The 24,614-nt window shown below is 57.5% G+C and overlaps 1 protein-coding gene across 1 annotated transcript in view; it reads left to right on the top strand.

Annotated features, from left to right (window-relative positions):
* The window catches only part of LOC103603192 (hemicentin-2-like), a gene marked incomplete at its 3' end in the record, with an annotated part of 116,558 nt that overhangs the window by 36,392 nt on the left and 55,552 nt on the right, over window positions 1-24,614 (top strand). The window contains exons 18-27 of the mRNA XM_008587682.1: window positions 890-1,055; window positions 11,268-11,395; window positions 13,711-13,965; window positions 14,752-14,838; window positions 19,256-19,450; window positions 20,480-20,610; window positions 20,934-21,081; window positions 21,490-21,616; window positions 22,354-22,508; window positions 23,529-23,807. Of these exons, the coding sequence (XP_008585904.1) occupies window positions 890-1,055; window positions 11,268-11,395; window positions 13,711-13,965; window positions 14,752-14,838; window positions 19,256-19,450; window positions 20,480-20,610; window positions 20,934-21,081; window positions 21,490-21,616; window positions 22,354-22,508; window positions 23,529-23,807 (1,671 nt within the window). The remainder of the gene's footprint in view (window positions 1-889; window positions 1,056-11,267; window positions 11,396-13,710; window positions 13,966-14,751; window positions 14,839-19,255; window positions 19,451-20,479; window positions 20,611-20,933; window positions 21,082-21,489; window positions 21,617-22,353; window positions 22,509-23,528; window positions 23,808-24,614) is intronic.

Below are 24,614 nucleotides of genomic sequence, written 5' to 3'. Positions count from 1 at the left end.
ATCCTAGCGGCCATCACAACTGTGATTAAATAACTAACTGATCTTGAGCCAGTTGGTCCCAGGGTTCCCTGTGGACCCTAAGCCCTGTGAGGAAAGGGACAGGCCTTGTCTGCTTTGCTGCTGTTTCCCAGTGTTCTCCACAGGGCTGGGCACTCAGCACATACGTCTGGGACATGCAGGCCAGTCTTTTTCTCTCATAACTCTGGGAGCCAATATTTTTATATTGCAAAAAAAAAAAACTAAAGGGGAGGAATTCCTGTCTGAACTAATGATGCACAAGGACCACAGGAGGGCTTGATGGGTTTTGATGTCCCCAACTGTCTGGCTTGTTTCGTTATTGCTGCTCAGACATGTACTGAGTGCCTTCAGTGTATGAAGGAAGCGGGGTACGATGTAATCTCTGCTGTCGAGGGTCTTCAGCGTAACATGTGACAGAGGGGATGTGCATGATGATCATAAATCTGTGACCGGGGTTGGAGCGGGCCAGAGAGTTTGCACATCATGTGGGTGCTGATATCATGGAAATAAGTGGAATGATTAAGGAAGAGGAGGTAGAGAGAGGAGACAGAACTTGCTGAAATGTCCCTGGGGAAGGGACAGCAGGATGTAGAGAAGCCAGCAGAGGCAGAGGATTTGGGGCAGAAGGACCAGGTCAAGGCTGGCAAAGCAAGGTGAGCTTCCAGAGGGAGGCTGGTGGACAGGTGGAAGGTGAGGACTTAGTGAATCTGAGTGTTCCTCATTATAACAGAGCCACAGCCACCTTCTGGACCCACTAGAGGTCAAAGTCACAGTACCACCTCTGCTTCCTGGGACAGCCGTCCTGCAGCCTCTGGCCCCCACCCCTTTGCTCCCTGCCCTGCTCACAGGCCCTGCTTGCCTCCTCCGACAGCCAAGCCCAGGATCAAGGTGAACGGGTCACATGATGCAGACGTGCCTCTGAGAGTCACAGCAAAGGCTGGTGAAGAGGTGACCCTGGAATGTGAGGCCCAGGGCTCCCCAACCCCACTGGTCACCTGGACGAAGGACTCCCGCCCTGTGCCGCCTGTCACTGACAGGTAACCCCAATCCCATCGCCTTGGGTTGAGAAGGGGTGGAGGTGGGGGTTGGAGGGAAACTGGCCTCAGGGTGGCCAGCAGGCATGTCAGACCTCTCGGATGCTCCCAGGGGATGCTCATTGGCTTCCACACAGAGGACTTTTGTCCATGGGCCCCTGAAGCCTTTGAGGGGACTGCTGGAGTGTGCATGGAAGCCCAGGGTGAGGCGCCCCCCTGAAATAACTTACAACGAGCATTTCATGCACCAGCAGCTGGGCACTGCGTGCGGAATCTCGGGTAATCTGCACAGCAGCCCTTGTTGTCTGCACTGAACGGGGATACTGAGGCTCAGTGAAGTGGGGTGAGCTGCTCGTGGTTGCCCAGCTAGAAAAGAGCAAAGGGTGGGGACCGCATCCTGACCATGACACGTGCCACCTCCAAGCCTGCTCCACAGACCAGGAGTCTGGCAACTGGGCTTTCTGATCAGCTGCTCCCTGTCTGGGATCCTGGGAGCGGGTGGGCAGGGAGGAGCCTGGCTCGGGAGTCCTTCAAAGCCAGGCCATAGCCCCCAGGCGAGAGTGTGGGGCTGCTGTTCCAGCTGACGAGAGGGCCGTGAAACCCCCCTTGTCCCTGAGCGGGAGTTGTGGGGGGCGGGTGCTGCAGTTCAGGCCAGTGACATCAGCCCTGGCAGGGTCTTTGAGATGTTCCAGACTGAGAAAGAAGGTTCCTGAACAGCCTGCTGTGCACCCCCGCCAATCAACCCACACATGTCTATGCATCTCAGAACATCTGTTTGGTGAGCCCTTCCAAACCTTGAAGCCGTGCACCCCTATGTGGGGCTGGGGCACAGGGAGCCGGCCCTGGGCTGCAACTGCGGTGTCCCCCACCCATGCCTGTTGGTGTCACTGCAGCTCCGGGTGGCATGGGGCTGGGGCACAGGGAGCCAGCCCTGGGCTGCATCTGCGGTGTCCCCCACCCATGCCTGTTGGTGTCACTGCAGCTCCGGGTGGGGAGGAGGCAGATGTGGGGCTGGGGCACAGGGAGCCGGCCCTGGGCTGCAACTGCGGTGTCCCCCACCCATGCCTGTTGGTGTCACTGCAGCTCCGGGTGGGGAGGAGGCAGAGGTGTGGTGGGGTGCCAGGGGAGCCGGTGTCTCTCCCCAGAAAGCCCGGTCCCAGCTCCGCTGCTGGGCGGTGGCCAGTGGCCGGCCGGGTGCTTGTTTATTTACGGCTTGTTGCTGAAACGGGAAGCTCACTCGCATGTGTTCGCCCCTCCTCGCCCCGATGCGTTAATAGATCAACCGGGAGCCGTAAATTTGCAAGAGCTGCTTTTGCAATCCCAGGGTTGTGTTCTCTTTCTTCCTCTCACCCTCTTCACTTCTTGCTGCCTCACTTTTTTCTCTCTCGAGATTTATAAGATTCCGGGAGTTCATCTAAATGAAAAGCAGCCTGGGGGTGGGAGTGGGGTCAAGTGCTCAGGCCCTGGAGTTCATGAGACCCGAGTACCGAACGGCTGGTCCCTTCCCAGCCGCGTGACCCTGGGTGGCCACTGGCTCAGTTGGCCTGTTTCTCCATCTGTAAAGTGGCTCTTATTTAAATACTGATCTTGCCACGCGATGACGGATGCGCCATGCTTAGCACATCGCAGGCGCTGAAAAATTGTCCCTTTGATGTTATTTTCCGGCTGCTGCTCTTCACAAACCAAGGCATCATTTCCAGACTTTAAAAAGTTATCATCATCTTACCACATCTGTTATCTCATTTAATTCTCACCCACTTTTTATAATGGAACAGCTTTATTAAGATATAACTCACATACTGTATAATTCAGTTATTTAAAGTGTGCAATTCAGCGTTTCTTAGGGTATTCCCGGAGTTGTGCAACCACCAGCCCAGAGAACGTTCTCATCAACCCATTACAAAACTCCACATGCGTTGGCAGCCACCCGCCCTCGCCCACCCCTGCCCCATCCCAGCCCCCAACAACCACTAATCTGTTTTCTCTCTCTTTGGGTTGATCTGCTCTGAACATTTCATATACATGAAATCATATGTGGCATTTTGCATCTGGCCTCTTTGACCTAGTGTGACATTTCCAAGGTTCATCCACATTGCAGCGTGGATCAGAACTTCATTCCTTTTGACGGCTGAATAATATTCCATGGTCTGGACAGACCGCACTTACTTTATCCAACATCCGTCAATAGACACTTGGGTTGCTCCCACAGTTGGTGGTTATGAACAGCCTCACTTTGGGCTGTATTTAAACTTTATTTGCAGGCTCTGGGTCCCCATGGTTCTTTGGGCCTCCCAGCAGCACGCTGACAATGCTCTCACAGAGGACAAAGCTCAGACCCTCACAGACACAACAAAGCTCCCCTTGAGGCCTATTGCGATTCAGCCAGAAAATGAAGATTTAAAAAAATCCCCTGGAAAGCACACACCGAGCTGGGGGCAGGGGGGCGGGGGTGCTGTCTGGTCCCTGTCCCCGTCCTCCCCCTCCCCCTCCCCCTTTCCTTCTGTAGGGTGGTCCCCAGGCTCAGCCTCCAGGCTGCCATTCTGGAAGCTTGTGAACTTCATTTCTGTGAGTTTCATGTTCATTTGCCTCCAGGATCCAGCTTGCTCGTTTGTTTTTTTTAATGTAATACTATTTATTTAACATCAGAAATGTTTCAGCATTCTAAACATACACAGGAAATAGCAGAACGGTGCAAAGTGTGTTCAGTACAGAAGTCTTCGCCGGCAGTTCACTCCCTCCCGGGGAGTCGGGGAGGGGGACGGCCGCTCTTCAGGACCCCCGCCCGACCCCTGCCCTCGGGCTGGGCCTGGTGCTCCTTCCACCTTGTTGGGTGCCTGGAGGACACAGCTCCCTTCCTCTGTCCTTGGGGAAGGCCTGCCCTGCTCCATGGCTGCCCGGCCTGTCTTCCCTTCACCCTGTGCTGACCTTGGCTAGGGGGTCTTGGTGCTGGTGCTTCTTAAAGGCTCCCCAGTAATTCTGTGGTGGAGTCACGATGCACTGAGCCCTCCAGGCCTCCTTCATCCCCACTCAGCTGGGGGTGGCCCTCTTCTCCTGCCAGCCATCCTGGAGGTGGGGGGTGAACAGCACTGTGCCCAGTCCACCAAGGAGGAAATGGGACACAAGGGGGTGGGGAAACCGGAATCCTGATCTTCTGACTCCCAGTGCCGGGCCCTGACATGCACACGGACACACGCCCACATGGACTCGTACACGGACACGCGCACACGTGGACTCGCACACGGACACACGCCCACGTGGACTCGCACACGGACTCGCGCCCACGTGGACTCGCACACGGACACGCGCACACGTGGACTCGCACACACGGACTCGCGCACACATGGACTCGCACACAGACACGCGCACACGTGGACTCGCACACGGACACAGACACACACAGTCACACACACATCAGGCTTCTGGGCCAAAGTCAGGCGAGCCGCTGCTGTCCCTGGAGAGTCTGGAGAACACTGTGAACTCTGGTGTCTTCGATCCCCAGAGTCAGAAAGTCCTCACAGAAAGAAAATATCCCAGGAGCTTGAGAAGCCCCGAAATTCCGAACCTCCCACCACGTGCCCGTCCCTCCCGACTGCTCAGGCACACGTAGGCGCTGTTATAGAATTAATCTCGGCACATCTTATATTCTGCCCTCATCACTGATTTCTGTTTCCATTTACCCATTTTCTTGATTCAGCCTGGCCCACGTCATTTGCTTTTCATTTCCAAGGGCAAACTAACATTCCAGGGCGTTCGGCTCTCACTGTTGCGAAGCTCTTGCTCTGTTCGGGGCACGTGCTGCGTTGCCAGTTTTCAGCAGTAATGAATGGGCTGGCAGGACATCTTTGTACAAATGCTCCTCCTTATCTCCTGGGTCCTTTCCTTGGGGGATAGTCCCTAAAGCAAACAGCTCTATCCAAGGGTGGGAATGGCCACCGGGCGCTTCTTATCCTGTGGAACTGTTATTTTTGAAAAGAATGTCTGAATTGTAAATTCAAAACTGAAGTCAACAGTGTGGATTGAGGCTGACCGGTTAGCTCAGTTGGTTAGAGCACAGCCTTAGAACACCAAGGTCACAGGTTCGGACCCCCGTACAGGTTGGCCGCCTAACAAACAAGCAAGCAGTGTTGACTGAGCACTGCAGTGTGCCCCGTACTGTGCCGAGACTGCATCAGAGACAGATGCTGCTGGGCTCCCCCTGGTGTGAGATCAGGCGGCAGGGGACCCGGGTCCCATCCCAGCTTCACCCCAACTTGCTCAGTGAACTTGAGCAGGACCACTCCCATCTTTGGGCTTCCATCCTCCCATCTGAGAAATGAAAGGGTTGGATGGACGGTGGTGGCCAGAGAGCATCTAGCGGCCCTGGTCCCATGATTCAGCCCGGGGATGCTGGGCGAGGCAGTGTTTCTAGGCAACAATGTTTGTTTGTGATTCTGATGTGGAGCTGGGACAGCTGTGAGTGCTCCTGGCTCCAGCTCCGGCTCCCGGGGGCAGCCAGCCAGGGTCCCACATGAGGCCAAATCCCAAATCGCAGAAGGGGAGGGGGGCAGTGAGAGGATGCTTCTGTCTCATTATTCCAGGTTTTCCTATTTTCCTACTCCCACTGCCCTTCTCTTCTGCCCATGCCTGACGGTGCTGCAGGACAGCGAGCCCACCCCCTCCCCTCCCCTGCACGGGGACTGCTGGCCTGGCTAGCCAGGGCCGAGGGCGAGGGCTGCCACTGTAGCTCTGTGACCGGGAGGAAGGGTGCTTGACCACCTAAGCCAGTGACCCAGTGTGGGCTGCCCGGGGTCTCTCATGGGGACTCTGCCTTGGTGGATCCTCAAAGCTCACACTGGTTCCTGGCCTGGCAGCTCTGAAGTCAGGTCTTCTCGGCCTATGGCCAGCGGCTCTCTTTCTGGAGAACGCTGAAGTCGGCTAAACTGGAGAGCCGAGCATTTAGACCACTGCAGCAGTGAGGCGCGCAGGTGAAAGTCTGAGGGTCGAGTCCCAGTTGTGCCCTCACCAGCTGAGCAGCTGTGGACAGCAGAGCTTCATCTCCCTGAGTCTCAGTCTTCTCCTCTGCGAAAGCGGGTGATGGTGGTGACATCTGTCTGCCTTGCTGGTCTGGCTGTTGGGAGTCTCAAAAGAGAATGTGCTGGGAAGGTGCTTAGCCATGCAGTGGTACACAGGAAGCGCTCAATAGTTAACAGCTGTTGCTGGCATCAGCACCAGCGTCGCTGGGTAACGTGATCTGGCGCACAGGGTGGCTCTCCCTCCTGTCCCTCTCCCTCTCTGTCTCTCACTGTCCTGTCGTGCTTGGACCCTTGGCTGGTGTCGGGCTCTTCTTCCCAAATTTCTCCAGCTTGACTTTTCCACTTGTGGCTTCCTTACAAGGGCCCGGCATACACCGGCACACAGTGGGCATCTGGCGAGTGTCGCCTGACTGTGTTCTGTGGGGGAGGGCCAGCCTCCAGAGGGCTGGGTAACCGTGGGGAGTGCCGTTCCTTCAACAGCCACCCACCCTGCTCCTGGAAGGCTCGTGCTCCCGGGCAAGGTGGAAACTGCTGTGGGTGGATGCTTTATAGACAGAAGCAGCAGAACAAGCAATCTGGAGCCAGCAAGAGAGACTGGGGTGCAGACGAACAACATGGACTCTAAGCAACCTGAGGGCAGGAGTGTGTCCTCCATGGTGGCAGCCTCTGGCCCACCTCGAGCCCAGCAGCTCTTTGTTGACTAAGTAACAAACGAATGAATGAATGAACGAGCAGTTGGCTGGACTAGGCTCGATGTAGCTCAGAGCAGGGGACATTTAACCTGCCTAAAATCATAAGAGAAGGCTTCATGGAAGAGCTGGAGCCCTGGCTGCCTCGAGGGGGTCTGGAGACAGTGGAATGGCACTGAGACAGGGAGGGGACAGTATGAGCGAAGGTGGGGAAGGCATTGTATGTGCGTGGACAGGGGACAGCTGGAATTTGCCACCTAGAGTTTATTGAGCACCTAGTATGGGCCAGGGCCTGTGCTAAGAGCTAGGGACACACCAGGGACCTAGCCACACCTGGCTCCTCCCCTCATGGAGCCATCAGACAGTGACAGGTAATCACAGGCGTGATAAATCCCACAGTGGCTTGAGGAACACAAAACTGGATGCAGGGCATTGCCTGCGGCAGCAGGAAGGCTCCCTTTGGCCACAAAGGACAGGCAGCTGCTGAGGGGTGAGGCCCTGCTGGGCTGCAGCACCGCTGTGTGCTGGGGATGAGGCAGACAGGTGTGGCCTGGGGATTGCATTATTCCGAGCACTTTCTGCCACGTGCACTCTGGTCTCTCTGGGCAGGTGCGAGGCTCTCAGCAGCCTCTGCCCCGTGGGCCTGGCAGGGTAAGCGGGCCCCTCTTGGGTCCCCCCCCACCACCACTCTGACATCTGCATGTGTCTTGCTGCCGACAGTGAAGGCTCAGGCCAGATGGATGTCATAAACAGGAAATTCCCCTCGAACCTCTCTGCGTTCTCATCGGGGCGCCGCGGGAGCCATCTGGCTGCACACGCGGCGACGACGTCGGCTCCCGCTAATTACTGCACACGCTCCACAGCAGCCTGTTCTTGGAGAGACTCAGTGTCCTCCTCGTTTCCTCCTGTCCCTCCCCTGTCCCCGACTTCCCTGCTGGGCCGCAGCCCCCAAACCTCCACTGAGTTTCTGGGAATGGTGGGGCGGGGAAGGAGCAGGCGATGGGTTACCCTGGACGCCCCCCACCCCCAGGCCTCCCGAGGTCCTGTCCAGCCAGCCCCAGGCCCAATCAGCGGCTGTGGCTTCGCCTTTTCCCCGAGTCTTGTTGGAGCTTGGGCAGGCGCCGCTCTATGCTGGGTTGTAAAGGCAAATGAGATGGACAGGGGGCGTCCTCCTGGAGCCACAGGCAGACGGGTAACAGGTGGTCACGAGCCCCGTGTGGTGAGGGCTGTGATGGTGGGAAGTGCAGGCAGCAGTGGGAGCCCACAGGATGGACCTACCAGCGTGGGAAATCAAGGCGGCCTTCCTGGAGGAGGTGATGTGTAAGTTTTGAAAGTAGGTGTTATCTTGGTGAACAGGAAGTACAGGCATGTCCTAGGTAGAAAGAACAGCCTGTGCAAAGGAGGGGAGGGGACATGGACCTGGCCCCCTGAGGAGGAGCAGTGGTCCAGTGCTGCTGGGCGGAGGACGCACGTGGTGGGTGTGGTGGGCGTCGGGGGGTGTTCTGTGTATGTCTGCCCAGGCTATGCTGCTGTGCTTGGGTTTTGTCCAGGGAGCAGTGGGCAGCCACAGGGTAGTTTACAGCAGGGCAGTGATGTGGCCGGATCAGCATTTAGAGCAGACACGGTCTCCACCAGGCCGGCCCTGGGTTCTTATTCTGCTCTCTGCAGGCCTCAGCTTGTCCATCTGTAAAATGAATTCTCCCTCTCACCATTTCTTCCCCTGTGATACAGTGACTGGCACCCCTTCTAGGAAATGACCGGGGGCTGGTCAGAAGATACAACTTTTATAGTTGAGAATTGTTTCCACTTTTGAAAGTTCCCTTTGTTGTTTTATAAAAGAAGCTCCCACTTCCTATCGTTTTAAGGGCTTGGTGAGGGAGGGGGTGAGGGGTTCCCTGTGCCCTAAAGTTCTTAGAAGAAAGAAGGCAACTTCTGAGATAATGGAGTCTGGAGCTGCCTTTTCAAGTATGACGACATTGGGGTTCAGAGACGCCCACTGCCCTGCCTGAGGCTGCACAGCATGTCTGTCGTGCAGTTGTGTCTGTGAGCCAGAACTCCTGTCCCAGCCCGGTCTCCTTCCCCTGACTCACGCCGTCCCCAAATCACCATCTGAGGCACCGCAGCGGAGTCCAGGGAGGGAACTGCGACCCAGCCCCAAGTGCGGTTGAGTGCAGATGTTTCAGCCTCAAACTGATTTGGCCCTTGTTTGGTGGGTGTTGACACGTTGATATTACCTAACTTAAAAAAAAAGCTGTAGATGAGAAAAGCCAAGCTCGGGGTGGGGGAGGTATGGAGCCACGCAGGGGAAAGGCTTACCTGTCACTGGGACACATGCGTCTGTGTGGTCTCTTCTCTCCACAATTTAAGGATTGAGCCACCTGCTCAGGGCTGCCCAGCTGACCCGAGACACTAGCTGGAGTGTGTGTCACACCATCGGCAGGGCCGTGTACAGAGCACCTTCTACGTCCCAGGCACCGTGGGCTCCATGTGCGTGATGTCACTCATACTTGCCACCTCCCGTGATTCCAGATGAGGACATTGTCTCTCAGGGATGGTGGCTCTCACCAGGGCCACCTCCCATCTGCTCTGCTCTGCTGCTTGCCAGGGCAGGGGGACTTCATGTCCCTGGGCAGTGTCCCCAAGGGGTGGTCCCTGGCCACCTTTCTCAGCCACCTAGGGTCTTGACAAAGCCCCAGTTCCTACCCCCCTCACTGAATCAGTCTCTGGGCAGGGCCTGGGAGTCTGCATGTCTCACATATGTGGGGGGGGCTCCCTCTGAGCGTGTGTGAGCCTGTGGCCCAGGGTCCTGCATGGGTGCACGTGACACACACGCAGCAGTGTGCAGAGACCTGTGCTGATGAAAGAAAGAACAAATGAAATAAGGAAGGAAGAAAAGAGAAAGATAGATCTAATGTTTAAGTGTCACTCCCAAAGGGAGCAAATTAGTACATCATGGTATGGTCATGCAAGGAAATATTATATAACAGTGAAAAAGGAATGAATTAGACCTACACACAGATGCATGATGCTGTTCATAGACATGTTTTAAAACATGCAGACCAGCACTGTCTATTATTTACGGATGCATCACCACTGTGGGAACAGCTGGCTTTGCTGAGTGCCTCCCTGCACCAGGCACTGTGCTGTGAATATGTCACTCTGTTCTCTTGGCAACCGCATGAGGGATAAACATTACTGTTGACTCTGTTTTCCATAATGAGACAACTGAGGCACAGGAAGTTGAGGGACTTGCTCAACCTCACGCAGCAAGCACATGGCACCCTGTGTGTCATCTCTAACTGTCCTCAGAGAACTTGCCACAAGTGCCTGCTGGATGTCCGGGACACACTGTGGAGGGGGTTCTTGGGTAGGGGGGTTATCGCCCCACCTTGCAGATGGGGAGACGGAGGCCCAGCAGGGCACAGCTCGTAGCCTGAGGTCGCACAGGCGAATTGCTCATGGTGTTGACTTGTTTAATAACTGCGTGCCCAGCACTTTGTAGCATCTCATATGATCCTTGCCGCTGCCTGGGAGACGGGGGCTAAAGGATCCCTAAGGATCCTACAAGGGGCTCTATGATCCCCATTTTGCAGAGGAGGAAACAGAGACTCAGCAGAAAGGGGACTGGGGACGAGGACTGGAGCCCAGGGCTGTTCGGTTCTGGAGCCCAGTTGGTCATCTCCAGTGAGCACAAGGCTGGGGCCTGGCCCTTGGGGTCCCCCACCCCCTGTGCTGGCCGCTTGTTCTTGGCGCCAGCCGGGGCCAGTGGCCACAGCTGCCCTCGCTGTTTTACGGGGGCAGAGGCTGTACGAAGCCAGCACATATGGGCTGGTGACATCATGTCTACAGGGGCCCCTTGGGGTCCAGTCCAGCTGCAGGAGCCTGGCTGGGGGTCCTGGATCCCTGTGGCTTGAGGGTCAGGTGACTCTAGCAAGGTGGGCAGGATTGGGGAGGGTGATGATGGGGGTGGGTCTCTACAGCTTCCTCCTGAGGGCCCTCGACACAGCTCTGGACAACAGAACAGCAAAGGCACTGGATTCAGGGTCAGGGGGGCCCTGGCACTTAGACACAGAGGGCCCCGGGCTGGTGGCTTCTCCCTTGAAGCCGAGGGAGGGGCCTCCTAATGGTGCTTCATGGACACCTCACAGGGCAGGCGTGACCAGTAGCGGAGGGGGAGTTCCCAGCAGCCGCCAGCAGGTATCAAGTGGTGACCAGGGGCCAAGCCCTCTCATTATTCCTGTTTCACGGATGAGGAAACAGAGGCTGTGACAGGCAGAGTGGCTTGCCTGAGGTCACACAGCGAGGAGGGGTTCAGAGTTTGGACTCCTAGTCCAGTGCTCTTTATCTCTTCCACCAGTAGGGGTGGGACTGGCCCTGGCCTGGTGGTTCAAGGAAGCGGAGGTGGGACACTGGACGCCACCTCAGTCCCAGGAGGCTTCCTGGGGGAGGCGGCTGGTTCCAGTTGGTGTTGAAGCCTCTCCGTGGGGTCTCACCACTGTTCCTTACTCCCACAGGCATGGCCTCCTCCCATCGGGCTCCCTGCGTCTGGCCCAGGGCCAGGTGGGTGACAGTGGCCATTACGAGTGCACAGCCAGTAACCCTGCGGGGTCCACCTCCCGTCGCTACATCCTCAGGGTGCAAGGTAAGGCCTCAGTCTCTCCCTCCATCTGTCCCTCTCTCAGGCCTCTCAGTTCCCCTGTCCTGCCCCCATGCCCAGGCCATCAGCTTCTGTCACCTCTCCATGGCGCCTGCCACTCTCCCCACCTCTTCTCGTTCCCCTCCACCCCCTTTCTCCACCTCTCCCCTTGGTTGGGGTCTGGAGAGGCTGTTTAGAGGCCCCTAAGAACAGAGGGCAGGGGCCCAGTGGGGGCCTAGGGCGGGGGTCGGGAGGGGACCCTGAAGGCGGGCCTGGGAGCATCTCTGCCCAATGGCTTGGTGGAGTTAAGAGGCTGCTGGGGTGCCGTTCGGAGCCACTTCCTGCGGGGACCATCCCACCCCCGCTGCTGCCCCTTCAATGAGGCACTTTCCACATCTACGGCAGGAGTCATTTAGTGAGCACCTGCTGTATGCCAGGCACTGCACTGAGCTTGCAACGTGTATCCTTTCGTCTTTGGCCAAGGTTCCTAAGCCCCCATGGGGTTCTGGTTCCAGGTCCCCAGAGTGGCCATTCACCTGGGTGTCCAGGTTCCATTCAAAGGAAGCCAGCCAGTGAGAGTCATATCCCAAAAGATAGGGAGCCTGTCATCTCCAAGTGCCCTGAGGAGTCATCTAAGACAGGACAAACACTGGCCCACCTCCTGTTTTCATAAGGCCCATGAGCAAAGAATGCTTTCTGTATTTTTAAATGATTGATAAAAAAAAAGACAATAGTTTTGTGACATTTGAAAATTATATGCAATTCAGATTTCAGTGTCCATAAGTACGTGTTTTATTGGAACGCAGCCCTGCACATTTGTCTCTGTGTCATCCGCGGCTGCTTTTACACTCTAATGTCAGAGTTGAGTATTTGAGACAGACCATCTGGCCTGCAAAGCCTGGAATATTCAACATCTGGTCCTTCACAGAAAAAGCTTGCTGACCCCTGATCTAAGCTAACATCCCATTTTACAGATGGATAGGCTGAGGCTGGGAGAGGGGATGCTCAAAGTTTGCCGTGGGCGTGCGTGGCACGTGAGAGACACGGGAGCGGGATGCAGCGTGAGGAGCGGGGCCTCAGAGGCGGCGGAGCTGGATTGACTCTGCCACCGACTGGCTGTGTGACCGTAGTTGCTGGGCCTCTCTGAGCCTTGGTCTCCTCTGTAAAGTGGGGGCCACAATAATGCCCACCCCACAGTCATGAGAAGGTACCAGTGACATGAAGGCTCAGAACAGTGGACGCTGCTATTGTTTTCAGCAAGAGTATGCGAGAGAGATGGGCAGGCGTGTGCACCTCTGTGCTCCTGGGCAGGGAGCCCCCCTGGGCTGCAGGGTCCTGGGCCACGAGGCCCTGGGCCGAGGGGCTGGTCTCTGCCCAGGGGCCAGGTTCCCACAGATGGCCTTAGCTCCAGGCTCCTCCTCAGAAGCTGGGAAGGGGGTGGGTATTCCTCAGTTTCTCCCAAGGGCCGAAGACACTTGTCCCAGTTTCCCATGCATCTTCTGGAGCAGTTGGCTCCTGGGCCCTGAGAATTCTCCTGGGCCCACTGGAAGCCGCCTGGGCTCTTGGTCACTTGGCCCCAGGGTGGTGTCAGCTCCCACTCCTGTCATCTGAGGGAGGGGTGACTCTGGCTAAGTCATACAGACTTTCAGAGCCTCAGTTTCTTCATCTACAAAAGGGACATGGTGTCACCCACCCAGGAGGAAGGATGAATGAGACAGAGGATGAGAAAGGGACTTGAAGACATAAATTCGAAGGAAATGAAAACCGCCATCCTCCCCACAGCCAAGGGCAGGAACCAAGTCAAGCTCAGTGATTCTAGCTGCAGCGTGTCGGGTGCCACTGTGCGCCGCCTTGTGCTGGCTGCTCTAGTGCTGCCTCCCATTCCTCGGGTGGCTTTGTGACAAGGGGAAACCGAGGCTGCGGCGGCTCAGGGTCTCGTGGCTGTGAGGAGCTGAGCTGGGATTCGAGCCACCACTGAGTGTGCTGCTTCTCAACCTTGCTGGGCCATTCTGAGTCGGTCCCAATGCCCCCCTGCACCTCAGTTTCCCCATGTGTGCACGGAGCTGGATGTATCCCGGGTGGCACTTCTCACGGGCGGGGTGCGGGGATAAGCAAGCCGGGGGAGTCGCTGCTGCTCACCTTGTGGGGAGTCCAGGCCGGGTGAGCTAATGTCTTTTCCCCACATAGCGAGGAGTTGCCAGCCTCTGATTGCCCCCGTGATGATTTTGCTGGCTGGTGGCATCTGAGATGTGGCATGGGTCTGGGCTCCAGGCCTCTCACCTGGCCCCCCACCTTAACACCCCTCCCTGTGGCCCTGTCAGTCCCCCCTCAGGTGCAGCCGGGTCCTCGGGTCCTGACGGTGCTGGCAGGAGAAGCTCTAGATCTGAACTGTGTGGCTGAGGGCAGCCCCGCGCCCCGGCTGAGTTGGTCCAAGGATGGGGTGACCCTGTCGGGCGAAGGGCCTGAGGGCTCCATTCACTTCTCAGACATCAAGACGCCCGACGCTGGGATGTATCGCTGCGAGGCCTCCAACAGTGCCGGGGTGGATGCTTGGGCGCTGGAGCTCAGGGTGCTGGGTGAGTCTCCCCCCATCGCCCCTCCTCACCTCCCCCATCCACAGCCTGGACTTGGGAGGTGCTTGTCTTTGCTCTGGGCTCGGGCCTGCCTGGCCCTTTCCTCCCTGGGACCTCCTTGCCTGTAGCTGTGGGGCCCTCCTATGCCCAGGAGCTGTCGTCAGCCTTTGGGTACTAACCAGTAGGTCTTCAGAGCCACCACCAGGGGCTCCCCTCAGGCCCATGACCTGTGGGACCCCGAGTACCCAGGTGGCCAGAGGCACCTTGGGGCAGTGGCTGGAGGGTGGGTGCTGGGCCAGGACCAGCTCTCCCACTTGCCAGCCGGACAACCGCAGGCCAGTCATCTACTCTCCACCTGTGGTTTCTCACCTGTAAAGTGGGACCAATACTGGGGGGGGCGGGAGCGGGTGGGGTCAGTGAGAGAATGTGTACGAAGTGCCTGGCATATGGAAAGTTCTGGATCAGTGTGCTGGCATTTTCACTATTAGGAATTTAAAGGAGATTTGGAAAGGCACTGCTGGAAGAGAGTGGGAGGGCAGGACAGCATTCAGTTCCTTGTGTTTGAGGGCACAGCGCAGCCTGCCCAGCCTGTGGGGTCGTGCCCGAATGTCTGCTCCCTAGGGCCACCCTGCAGGAGACAAGCCATCACTATGGCCCCAATTGGGCTCTCCAGGAGGCTGAAGGCTGAGATTCTGGAAGGGATCGCCCTCCTGCTGGCCCTGGGTCCCTGGGGGGAGCGTCATGCTTTGGGCTCAGGGATGTGAGTGTGGCCGTGTTGCCTCCCATCAGAGCCACCGCACTGGGGGGCTGATGAGACCAGTGGCCTGCTGGAGAGAGTGGCCGGACAGAACGCCAGCCTGCCGTGCCCTGCCAGAGGTGAGGCTGGGCCCTGAGTGGGGCTGGGAAGGAGACCAGACCCACGCTCCAGCCCCCTGGGTCACACACCATGGGCAGTGTCCATGGCCTATGGAGGGTCGTGGGGTCCTTGCTTCCTGCCTGGACCGTGCCAGGCATTTCGTCCCATTGACAATCCTATAGGATGGGGATTAACGTTAGTCCCTTTTCATTAGGGGCAATCCAGGCCCAGAGGGGTTAAGTGACTTGCCCAACATCACACAGCAAAAATGTGACTCACAGAATGTGTGGTCTGGGTTGGCCCCAGTCCTTCCTGTCTGTTAAGCCCTGTACCCCTCAGCACCTGGGGGTGTGATCGCTGGGGCTGGGGTGCCCAAGGATCCTTGTGGATTGGGGCCTGGTGGTCACGCCTCTCCCCAAGCTCCAGATTTCTCACAGAGGACAGATTCATGTGGTCCTGGACAACCCCACTTTTCGGGGGCCGACTTTGGGGTGGCAGCACAGCGTGGGACCCAATAGCCACCTCTGGCCAGCTGCCCAGTACTGAACCCTGCTCCAGCCCTTCTTGGCTGTGTAGCTTGGGGCAGTTTACACCTTCTTTCTGAGCCTCCGTTTCCTCATCTGCATGGAGGGGTCATGCCATTGCCTCCATATAGGGCTACTGTGAGGATTCAGTGGCACCACATGAGTTTGGGGTCTCCACGCTGTGCCTGGCACCTGGTAGGGGCTGGAGAAATGTGCTGGGTGCCTGGATCCTACCTTCTGTGGACTCACTACCCACCCAGCACCCCCTCCCCTGCCGCCCTGCCTGAGTTGCTTCTTGTGGCTTCGGGCTCTTCTATGACTGGTGAGGGTCTTCCTCCCTGAGGATGTGCTGTCTGCCCTGTGCATGGCTGGTGTTCTCTAGAGGGTGACTTCTGGGTATCTGAGTAGCCAGTGGCAGGTGACACAAAGCCTGGCAGGAGCCTGGAGAACTGCCTCTAGACTCAGCTGCACCTCCTCCAGCTGCAGGGAAGTCCCTGGAACAGGACCAAGAGGGAGGCAAGTAGGAGTGGGCTGGCACATACCTGGGCAGGGGGCAGGCACCAAGGTGGGAGCTCTGGGAGCCCCTTGGCCCCCCATCTGCAGAGCTGCTCACCTGGAGGGGTCCCTGGGCCCTGCACCCTCAACCATGGTGCCACCTTGTGTCAGATTCTGGTAAGAGCAAGCAGCCTGTGTCCTTGGGATCAGAGGGCTGTGAGGGCTGAAGGGGACAGCCCCAGCCCAACCTGGCACATCGGGAGCCCCTGCTACCTGCAGCGTCACTATCCGCCTCCTCCTCAGGGGGCAAGATGGGAGGGCCAGCAGCCTGGACACCCACTTGTTTGTGACTTTGGACTCTCCTCTCTGCCTCTGCAGTGTGGGGAGGGGGGAGGCAAAGTAGTGATTTTCAGCCGCAGTTCCTGTCACAGAGCTTCAGGGCAGTCCTGCAGTTAGAGTTAGATTTTTTGCATTAAAATGGTCCCAGGTTTGGAAACCCAGTGCCCCTGCAGGCCAGCAGCTCCCCGGGGTGGTCGGAAGGATGGGGTGGGGGCTCTGGGGGAAGCTAAAGGAGCTGGGAAGGGCATGTGAGTGTGTGTATGTGTCTGTGTGTGTGATGTGTGCATATTAGTGTGTGTGTGCGTGTTAGTGTGTGTGTGTGGTGTGTGCATGTTAGTGTGTGTGTGTGGTGTGTGCATGTTATGTATGTGTCTGTGGTGTGTTCATGTTAGTGTGTGTGTGCGTGTGTGGTGTGTGCGTATTAGTGTGTGTGTCTGTGGTGTGTGCATGTTGTGTGTGAGTGTATGTGTACGCACACACCACACACGCACACACACACTAACATGCACACGCACACACCACACACGCACACACACACTAACATGCACACGCACACACCACACACGCACACACACACTAACATGCACACGCACACACCACACACGCACACACACACTAACATGCACACGCACACACCACACACGCACACACACACTAACATGCACTGTGTGTGGTGTGTGCATGTTGTGTGTGAGTGTGTGTGTGGTGTGTGCGTATTAGTGTGTGTGTGGTGTGTGCATGTTAGTGTGTGTGTGTGGTGTGTGCATGTTGTGTGTGAGTGTGTGTGTGTGGTGTGTGCATGTTGTGTGTGTGTGTGTGTGTGTGCATGTTAGTGTGTGTGTGTGGTGTGTGCATGTTGTGTGTGAATGTGTGTGTGGTGTGTGCATGTTGTGTGTGAGTGTGTGTGGTGTGTGCGTAATAGTGTGTGTGTGCATGTTGTGTGTGAGTGTGTGTGTGGTGTGTGCATGTTGTGTGTGAGTGTGTGTGTGGTGTGTGCATGTTGTGTGTGAGTGTGTGTGTGGTGTGTGCATGTTGTGTGTGAGTGTGTGTGTGGTGTGTGCATGTTGTGTGTGAGTGTGTGTGTGGTGTGTGCAGTGTGTGCATATTAGTGTGTGTCTGTGGTGTGTGCATGTTGTGTGTGTGTGTGTGGTGTGTGCGTATTAGTGTGTGTGGTGTGTGCATGTTAGTGTGTGTGTGTGATGTGTGCATGTTGTGTGTGTGTGGTGTGTGCATGTTGTGTGTGTGTGTGTGTGTGGTGTGTGCGTATTAGTGTGTGTGGTGTGTGCATGTTAGTGTGTGTGTGTGATGTGTGCATGTTGTGTGTGTGTGTGGTGTGTGCATGTTGTGTGTGTGTGTGTGGTGTGTGCATGTTAGTGTGTGCGTCTGTGGTGTATGCATGTTAGTGTGTGTGTGGTGTGTGCGTATTAGTGTGTGTGTGGTGTGCATGTTGTGTGTGAGTGTGTGTGTGTGGTGTGTGTTTTAGTGTGTGTGTCTGTGGTGTGTGCATGTTGTGTGTGAGTGTGTGTGTGGTGTGTGCGTATTAGTGCGTGTGTCTGTGGTGTGTGCATGTTGTGTGTGTGTGTGTGTGGTGTGTGGAGTGTGTATGTGCATGTGGCATGTGGTCTGTGTTGTGTGTGTACATATGTGTGGTGTGTATGTGGGATGTGGTATCTGTGGTGTGTGTGCATGTATGTATGTATGTATGTGTGTGTTATGTGTGGTGTGTGTAGGTATGTGTGGTGCTTGTGCAGTGTGTGTCCCCACAGTAGGGTAGCAGGTCCCTGGCAGTGGGACACTCTGGCCTGCATTCTGGGTAGAGGATTCCAGAAGAAAACAGAGATTGCGTAACTTGCCCAAGGACGTGCAGAGTGTGGGCGGACAGGGACGCAGGTGCCTGGGCCCCCCCTTCCCCTCACACCCAGTTGGAAGACTCCAGTGCTTTAAGGCAACAGTCAGTGTAGGGCGAGAGGGGCAGGGACCCTCCTGAAAGAGACGACACGCAGAATGCCTTGGTCCTGTCTTGACTCCGTGCTCTCCCTGCCTGTGACGGCCCCTTCCTCCCTGCGGCTGAGGGGGTGGAACGACAGAGGAGTCTACCAAGGGCAGCCCTGCTGCCAGCAGGTACAGGATGGCTGCTATCAACGACAACCAGTTTTAGCAACTGTAGTCCCGATGACTAGCAGTGGCGGCGGATGGCGGATGGGGTGTGACGTGGAGCCTGTGGATGGGACGGCTGCGGTCCTGAGGTCGCTTGGCACGTCAGCGCAGAGCTGGGGCTTTTGCTGTGACCATGGGCAGCCCTGCCTGGTGGGTCACCAGGAGAGCATGGAGAGCTGGGTCATTCATACAAGGCCCATTTGAGGACCTACTCCATGCAGGCCCTGTCCTAGGGGCTGGGGGGACAAAGGGACAGCTCCACTCACAGCCCAGTGGGGCGGGTGTTTATTGTGCATAGTCTGGTGGCAGAGACAGACACTGGATTGTCCAACAGGAGGAGTGTCTGAGAAGCAGTTTGGTGGGCGGGTGTGGTGCTCACGGTGGGGCTGGGGTGTGGCCAGCAACATGACCGGCCTGTGCTTGGTCGCATTGTGAAGGGAGGGACAGGCTGGGCAGGGCCGGAGCCTCGCGCCGATCAGGCACTGATCTGATGGCACAATGCAGCATGCTGAGCGTGGCAGGCTAGTTGATTTGTTTCGCACCTACTGTGTGCCAGGCACTCTGCTGGTGGCTGGGGGTGCAGCAGGGTATAAGACAAAGTCCATGGCCCTCGTTGGGGGAACCCCCATGACTGCGGGCCTCTCGGGGACCCTGGCAGACCATGTGGCTGTGCAGTACTGGGTGGGAAGGTGGCAGGTGTGTGGGCCTGCAGCTCCCAGGGAGCTGCTCCTACCAGTCCTGGGTCAGGAGGTGCCTGGAAACACCCAGCGAAGGGTCAGTGGAAACACCCAGGTGTTTGGAAACAGGTGCCTGGAAACACCCAGCAAGGGCATTTGCACAGAGGAGACACATGGTGGACAGTGCAATGTGGAGCAGGAAGTGTCAGGGTATTCGGTGATGACGACCCTGTGCACCCTTCTAGGGACACCCAGGCCACAGATCACCTGGAGGAAGGGCCCATCCTCGGATCCCCTGCATGGCCGTCCAGGTGTGGCAGTGCTGGATGAAGGGTCTCTGTTCCTGGCCTCTGTCTCGCCCACAGACAGTGGAGACTATGAGTGTCAGGCCACCAATGAGGCGGGCTCTGCGTCCAGGAGAGCCAAGCTGGTGGTCTATGGTAAGCAGGGACCCCCGAGCTGTGGGGACCCAGGGACGAGCTTGTACCCACACCTGTCGCCCCTGTCTGGCCAGAAGCCCATAGTGATGTGGGGATCTGATATATGCCAGGGTGCCCAAGTGTGGCAGCGCCTGCTCCCAGGGCCAGAGAGCTCACTGCAGGGGAGGCTGCAGGTCCCTGCCCCCGCGTGCCAGGGAGGGGGCGGGCTTGAGGGTGTTGGGAGAGTGGCAGGTTGCATGGGCACCCCACTTCCCCAGAGAGACACCACGGAGACTGTGTAGGGGGAGCACCTGGAACTCCACAAATGGCTTTTAAAATGGTCTAGCAGGTGAATCCATTTTAACATCAGCATCGATGGCAGTGGAGAGCCCCAGAGCCCACATCTAGGTTAAAACTGAAAACAGACCCAAGGCGCATGTCCCCGTCAGCAGCAGGGAGGGCTGCCCACCCCCCTCCACCATGCTATGTGCAGAGAGGGAGACAGGCTGGGGAGCTCTGCCTGCCAACGGGTGGGCATGAGCCTCGGCTCACTTTTATGGCTCCCAATGGCCACCTGCCACTTCCCCGGGACCAGCTGCCCTGGCTCGCCTTGTAACGACGTGCTTGAGAAGTTTATTAAAAACTCATGTTCTGGACCCATCTTCAGAGAGTCTGATTCGGAGGTGACCCTCTATGGTAACTGTGACACTGGGCTGGGTGTAGAACCAGATGGATCTGGGGGCTCCTGCACCTTGCAAAACTGTGTCAGCGAGTGTGGCATCGATGTCCGGGCATGACTGGGTGTGCCAGCCCCAGGGTGAGGCTGCAGCCATTCCCAGGTCCGCAGGGCCCTGTGGCCAGATCACGGGCAGGGCACACAGGAATGGCAGACCTCTTGGTACCCCAGTGACAGGCCCTGAGGATCTAGAGAATGGGGGGAGCTGGGGCTACTTGCCCAGGCCAGGAAGAGTGGCCCAGATGGGGTCCCTGCAGCTGTGGCTCTCGGGGTACGGAGTTGAGGCAGCTCCTCTGTTTCTCCTGCTCCTCAAGTGCCCCCCAGCATCCGGGAGGACGGACACAAGTCCAATGTGTCGGGCATGGCCGGGCAGCCCCTGACGCTGGAGTGTGACGCGAATGGCTTTCCAGCCCCCGAGATCGTGTGGCTCAAGGATGGGCAGTTGGTGGGTGTCCCCTGGGGTGGACAAGCTGCGGGTGGGATTTGGATTGGGGACGGGCCTCTGGATGGGTGTTCCTGCGTGTGCCAAAGTGTAGCAGGGAGACATGACAGGTGTCTCGGGGGATACCCTGGGGCTCAGGGCAGGAGGACCGTGGCCCCATGATGAAACCTGGGGGGCTGAGGGGAGAGAGCACATCTCTGTTCTGGGAGTCAGAAGCCCGGGGTTCCAGCCCCCAACCTGCTCCTCGGGCCTCAGTTTCTTCACTGCTGATGCCGGGAGGTGGCGAGCCCCTCATCCACTCGCGCTCTCTGGCCTCTTCTGCCCAGATCCCCGAGGTAGGAAGCCACCACCTCCTGGATGGGGCCCGGTCCCTCCACTTCCCCAGGATCCAGGAGGGTGATTCTGGCCTCTACTCCTGCCGGGCGGAGAACCAGGCCGGGACAGCCCAGAGGGACTTCAATCTCCTTGTGTTCAGTGAGTGAGGCCTGAGCCCCGCACTCCCAAGCGTGGCTGGCCCCGCAGCCCCTCCTCTTTTAGCAGAGTTGGGGGAAAGGGGAGACTTTGCCTGAGGAGAGCAGGGGGCACAGAGCAGCCCACGACAGACCCAGTCTCTGTCCTCAAGGAGTTATGGGGTCAGGGAGACAGACATTAGACAGTCACATGACTAACCAAGTAATTACTGTTGTACGTGCTGCAGTTGAGAACAGGCTGCTGAGAGCTGCAGAGGGGCCCATCCAGCCAGGGGGTGAAGGAGCTCCCGGGGAAGGTCGGGTAGGAAAAGGGAAGGGAGTGCCAGGTGGGGGGCCCAGGCTAGCAAAGGCCCTGTGGTTGGCGGGGCTTGCAGGGTTTGAGCTGTTCCCCCCACCCCTTCTCGCCCCCCAGCCCCTCCTTCTGTGCTGGGAGCTGGGGCCGCCCAGGAGGTGCTAGGCCTGGCTGGTGCAGACGTGGAGCTGCAGTGTCAGACCTTGGGGGTCCCTACGCCGCAGGTGGAGTGGACCAAGGACAGGCAGTGAGTGGCCACTGGTGGGTGGTGTAGGGGTGGGGCCTGGGCTGGGGCCAGCTGGCTGGGGGGCCGGCGGAAGGCTGTACCCTTCGAGGAGGACTGACAGGCACAGCATGTGCCACCCAGGGCCTGGGCAGAGGGCAGCACGGGCACCTCTTGCCCAGCGAGAGATTGTGCGGGAAGACCCCACTCTCACCTTGGCAGGGTCTCCTTGTCGCTCAGTCTTCTCTTTTTTTCCAACTCATTTTTTTTAGATAAAATTCACATGATGTACAATTAACCATTTTAAAGTGCTCAATTCTGGGGCATTTAGTGCATCCAGTGTTGTGCGACCAGCACCTCTACCTAGTCCAGAACATTTAATCACCCTAAAAGGAGACCCCGTACCCACTAATCAGCCAGTCCCCATTCCCCCCTCCCCTGTGCCCTGACAACTGCCAATCTGCTTCCTGATGCCACAGGTTGACCTATTCTGGACATTTCCTATAAATGGAGTCAGACAATATGTGGCCTTTTGTGTCTGGCTTCTTTCACTTGGCATAAGGTTTTCAGGGTTTGTGCACGTTGTGGCACGTGTCAGAATCTCCTTCCTTTTCATGGCTGAATAATGTCCCATTGTGCAGATGATCCCCGCGTGCTCATCCGTTCCACGACAGGTGGACGTTGGGGTGGCTTCCACCCCGTGCAGCCTGCCCCCGCAGTGCCTTGGCCGCCTGACAGTTTTCTTGTCACCATCTCTCCAGGCCTGTCCTTCCGGGAGACCCTCACCTCCAGCTCCAGGAGGACGGCCACGTTCTCAGAATCGCCAGCAGTCATTTGGGGGACGAGGGGCGGTACCAGTGTGTGGCCTTCAGCCCCGCCGGCCAGCAGGCCAGGGACTTCCAGCTCAGAGTCCACTGTGAGCCCCGACCCCTTCCGGTGCTGGCCGTGACTGTGCGGGAAGCTGCCCGCCCGGCTGCCACTGCCTTGGAGGGAGGATTAGGGCAGAACTGGGGGCCTGTGAGGGGCGAGGCCCAGTCCAAGAAAGCCGGGGGTGGGGGGCTAGAGGACACCCGGCCCAGTGTTTCCCAAACCCCTGCTGCCATCCCAGCTTCACAGAAGTGACTACTTCTGCTACCACGCAGAAGGATTCTCTCTCAACTCTTTAAATCAGTCACTTCTCTTTACACTGAAACACATTCACCTAAAAGGATGTTTAATATCTCAAGTTTAAGTGGGAAACTAGCACCACTTGGCACTAATGGAAGGGAGCTGAAAAGCGAATACAGCCAAAGAGACCAGTGTCGTAAATCCTCACGTCACAGGCCAGGCAGAGGCCACCCAGCCTGCGTCTTCTAGCTCTGTGCTAAAAGGGGAGCGTGGAAAGTGCTAGAAAGATTAAGGACAGAGTAGCAGCAAACAGAGCCTTTTCTCGCTGTGATCAGGATGGAGGGGGGTCTGGGAAGGGCGCGGCTGTTCCGTTCTGAGCTGCAGAGCTACTTCATGCTGCACCCATGTACCCTGGGGGACCACCAGTGGTGGGTGACCTGCCCTGTGAGAAGCCCTGATCTAGCCAGCCCCTCATTCCACAGATGGGGAGACAGAGGCCCAGAGAGGGGAGGTGACCTACCCCGGGTCACACAGTGAGTTAGAGGCAGTGGGGCCCAGATCCCAAACCTGTGACTCCCTCCCCCCACCTCCTGCACCTCCTGTGATGACCGGTCTTGCTTCCCACACCAGCATGTCCCTGAGTTGGCCTCTCCTGTCTGTCCCCAGACCCCCACTCTCCCCAACCCCCATGCCTTCCCTGCCCCTGCAGTAGATGCCTGTGACATGTGTGGTGCTTGTGGCCCAAGGGCATGTGCATGACACTCTGAGGGAGGACACCAGTCATCTTGGGGGCTGCCTCTGACCTGCTCCCCATCCATGTCCTTCTCAGCACCCCCCACCATCTGGGGCTCCAATGAGACAGGAGAGGTGGCTGTCATGGAGGGCCACCCGGTGCGGTTCCTGTGTGAGGCCCGAGGAGTTCCCACCCCTAACATCACCTGGCAAAAGGATGGGGCCCTGCTCCCCCCCAGCGCTGAGGTGGTCTATGCCAGGGGTGGTCGGCAGCTGCAGCTGGGGAGGGCCCAGGGCTCGGACACCGGCATCTATACCTGCAAGGCCAGCAACGCTGTGGGGACCACAGAGAAGGCCACCAGGCTGGAGGTTTACGGTGAGTGGCCAGGTGGTCAGCTGGGATGGGCAGTGGAGGGGGTGCTCTGGGACATGGTGGCCTCTGCCTGTCTCCAAAGTTCAGTGAGGGGTGGCCACTTTGAGTGGCTAAAGGCCAACAGGATAGTGGGACCAAAAGTTATCCAGGGAGAAGATAACTCAGCAGAGTCACCTCAGCTTGTCCAGCTTCCCTCACACAGGAGAGGAAACTGAGGCCAGGGCCTGTCTGGGAGGCTGCAGGAGAGCAGAATCTAGAATCCAGCTCTCCTTTCATAGGTTGGGGATTTTTGCTAAGTCAGGCCTAGACCCCAGGACCACCACCGACGGGAACTGTGTTTAGTTAGTCACTTACTGTAAGCCAGGCCCAGACCCCAGGACCACCACCGACGGGAACTGTGTTTAGTTAGTCACTTACTGTAAGCTCTGCCCAGACCCCAGGACCACCACCGACGGGAACTGTGTTTAGTTAGTCACTTACTGTAAGCTCTGCCCAGACCCCAGGACCACCACCGACGGGAACTGTGTTTAGTTAGTCACTTACTGTAAGCTCTGCCCAGACCCCAGGACCACCACCGACGGGAACTGTGTTTAGTTAGTCACTTACTGTAAGCTCTGCCCAGACCCCAGGACCACCACCGACGGGAACTGTGTTTAGTTAGTCACTTACTGTAAGCTCTGCCCAGACCCCAGGACCACCACCGACGGGAACTGTGTTTAGTTAGTCACTTACTGTAAGCTCTGCCCAGACCCCAGGACCACCACCGACGGGAACTGTGTTTAGTTAGTCACTTACTGTAAGCCAGGCCTA

Source organism: Galeopterus variegatus, unplaced genomic scaffold (assembly GCF_000696425.1).
Source record: "Galeopterus variegatus unplaced genomic scaffold, G_variegatus-3.0.2 Scaffold4493, whole genome shotgun sequence".
Lineage (NCBI taxonomy): Eukaryota > Metazoa > Chordata > Mammalia > Dermoptera > Cynocephalidae > Galeopterus > Galeopterus variegatus.
Note: the sequence above shows the minus strand (reverse complement) of the source record. Positions and strands in the feature narration are given on the sequence as shown.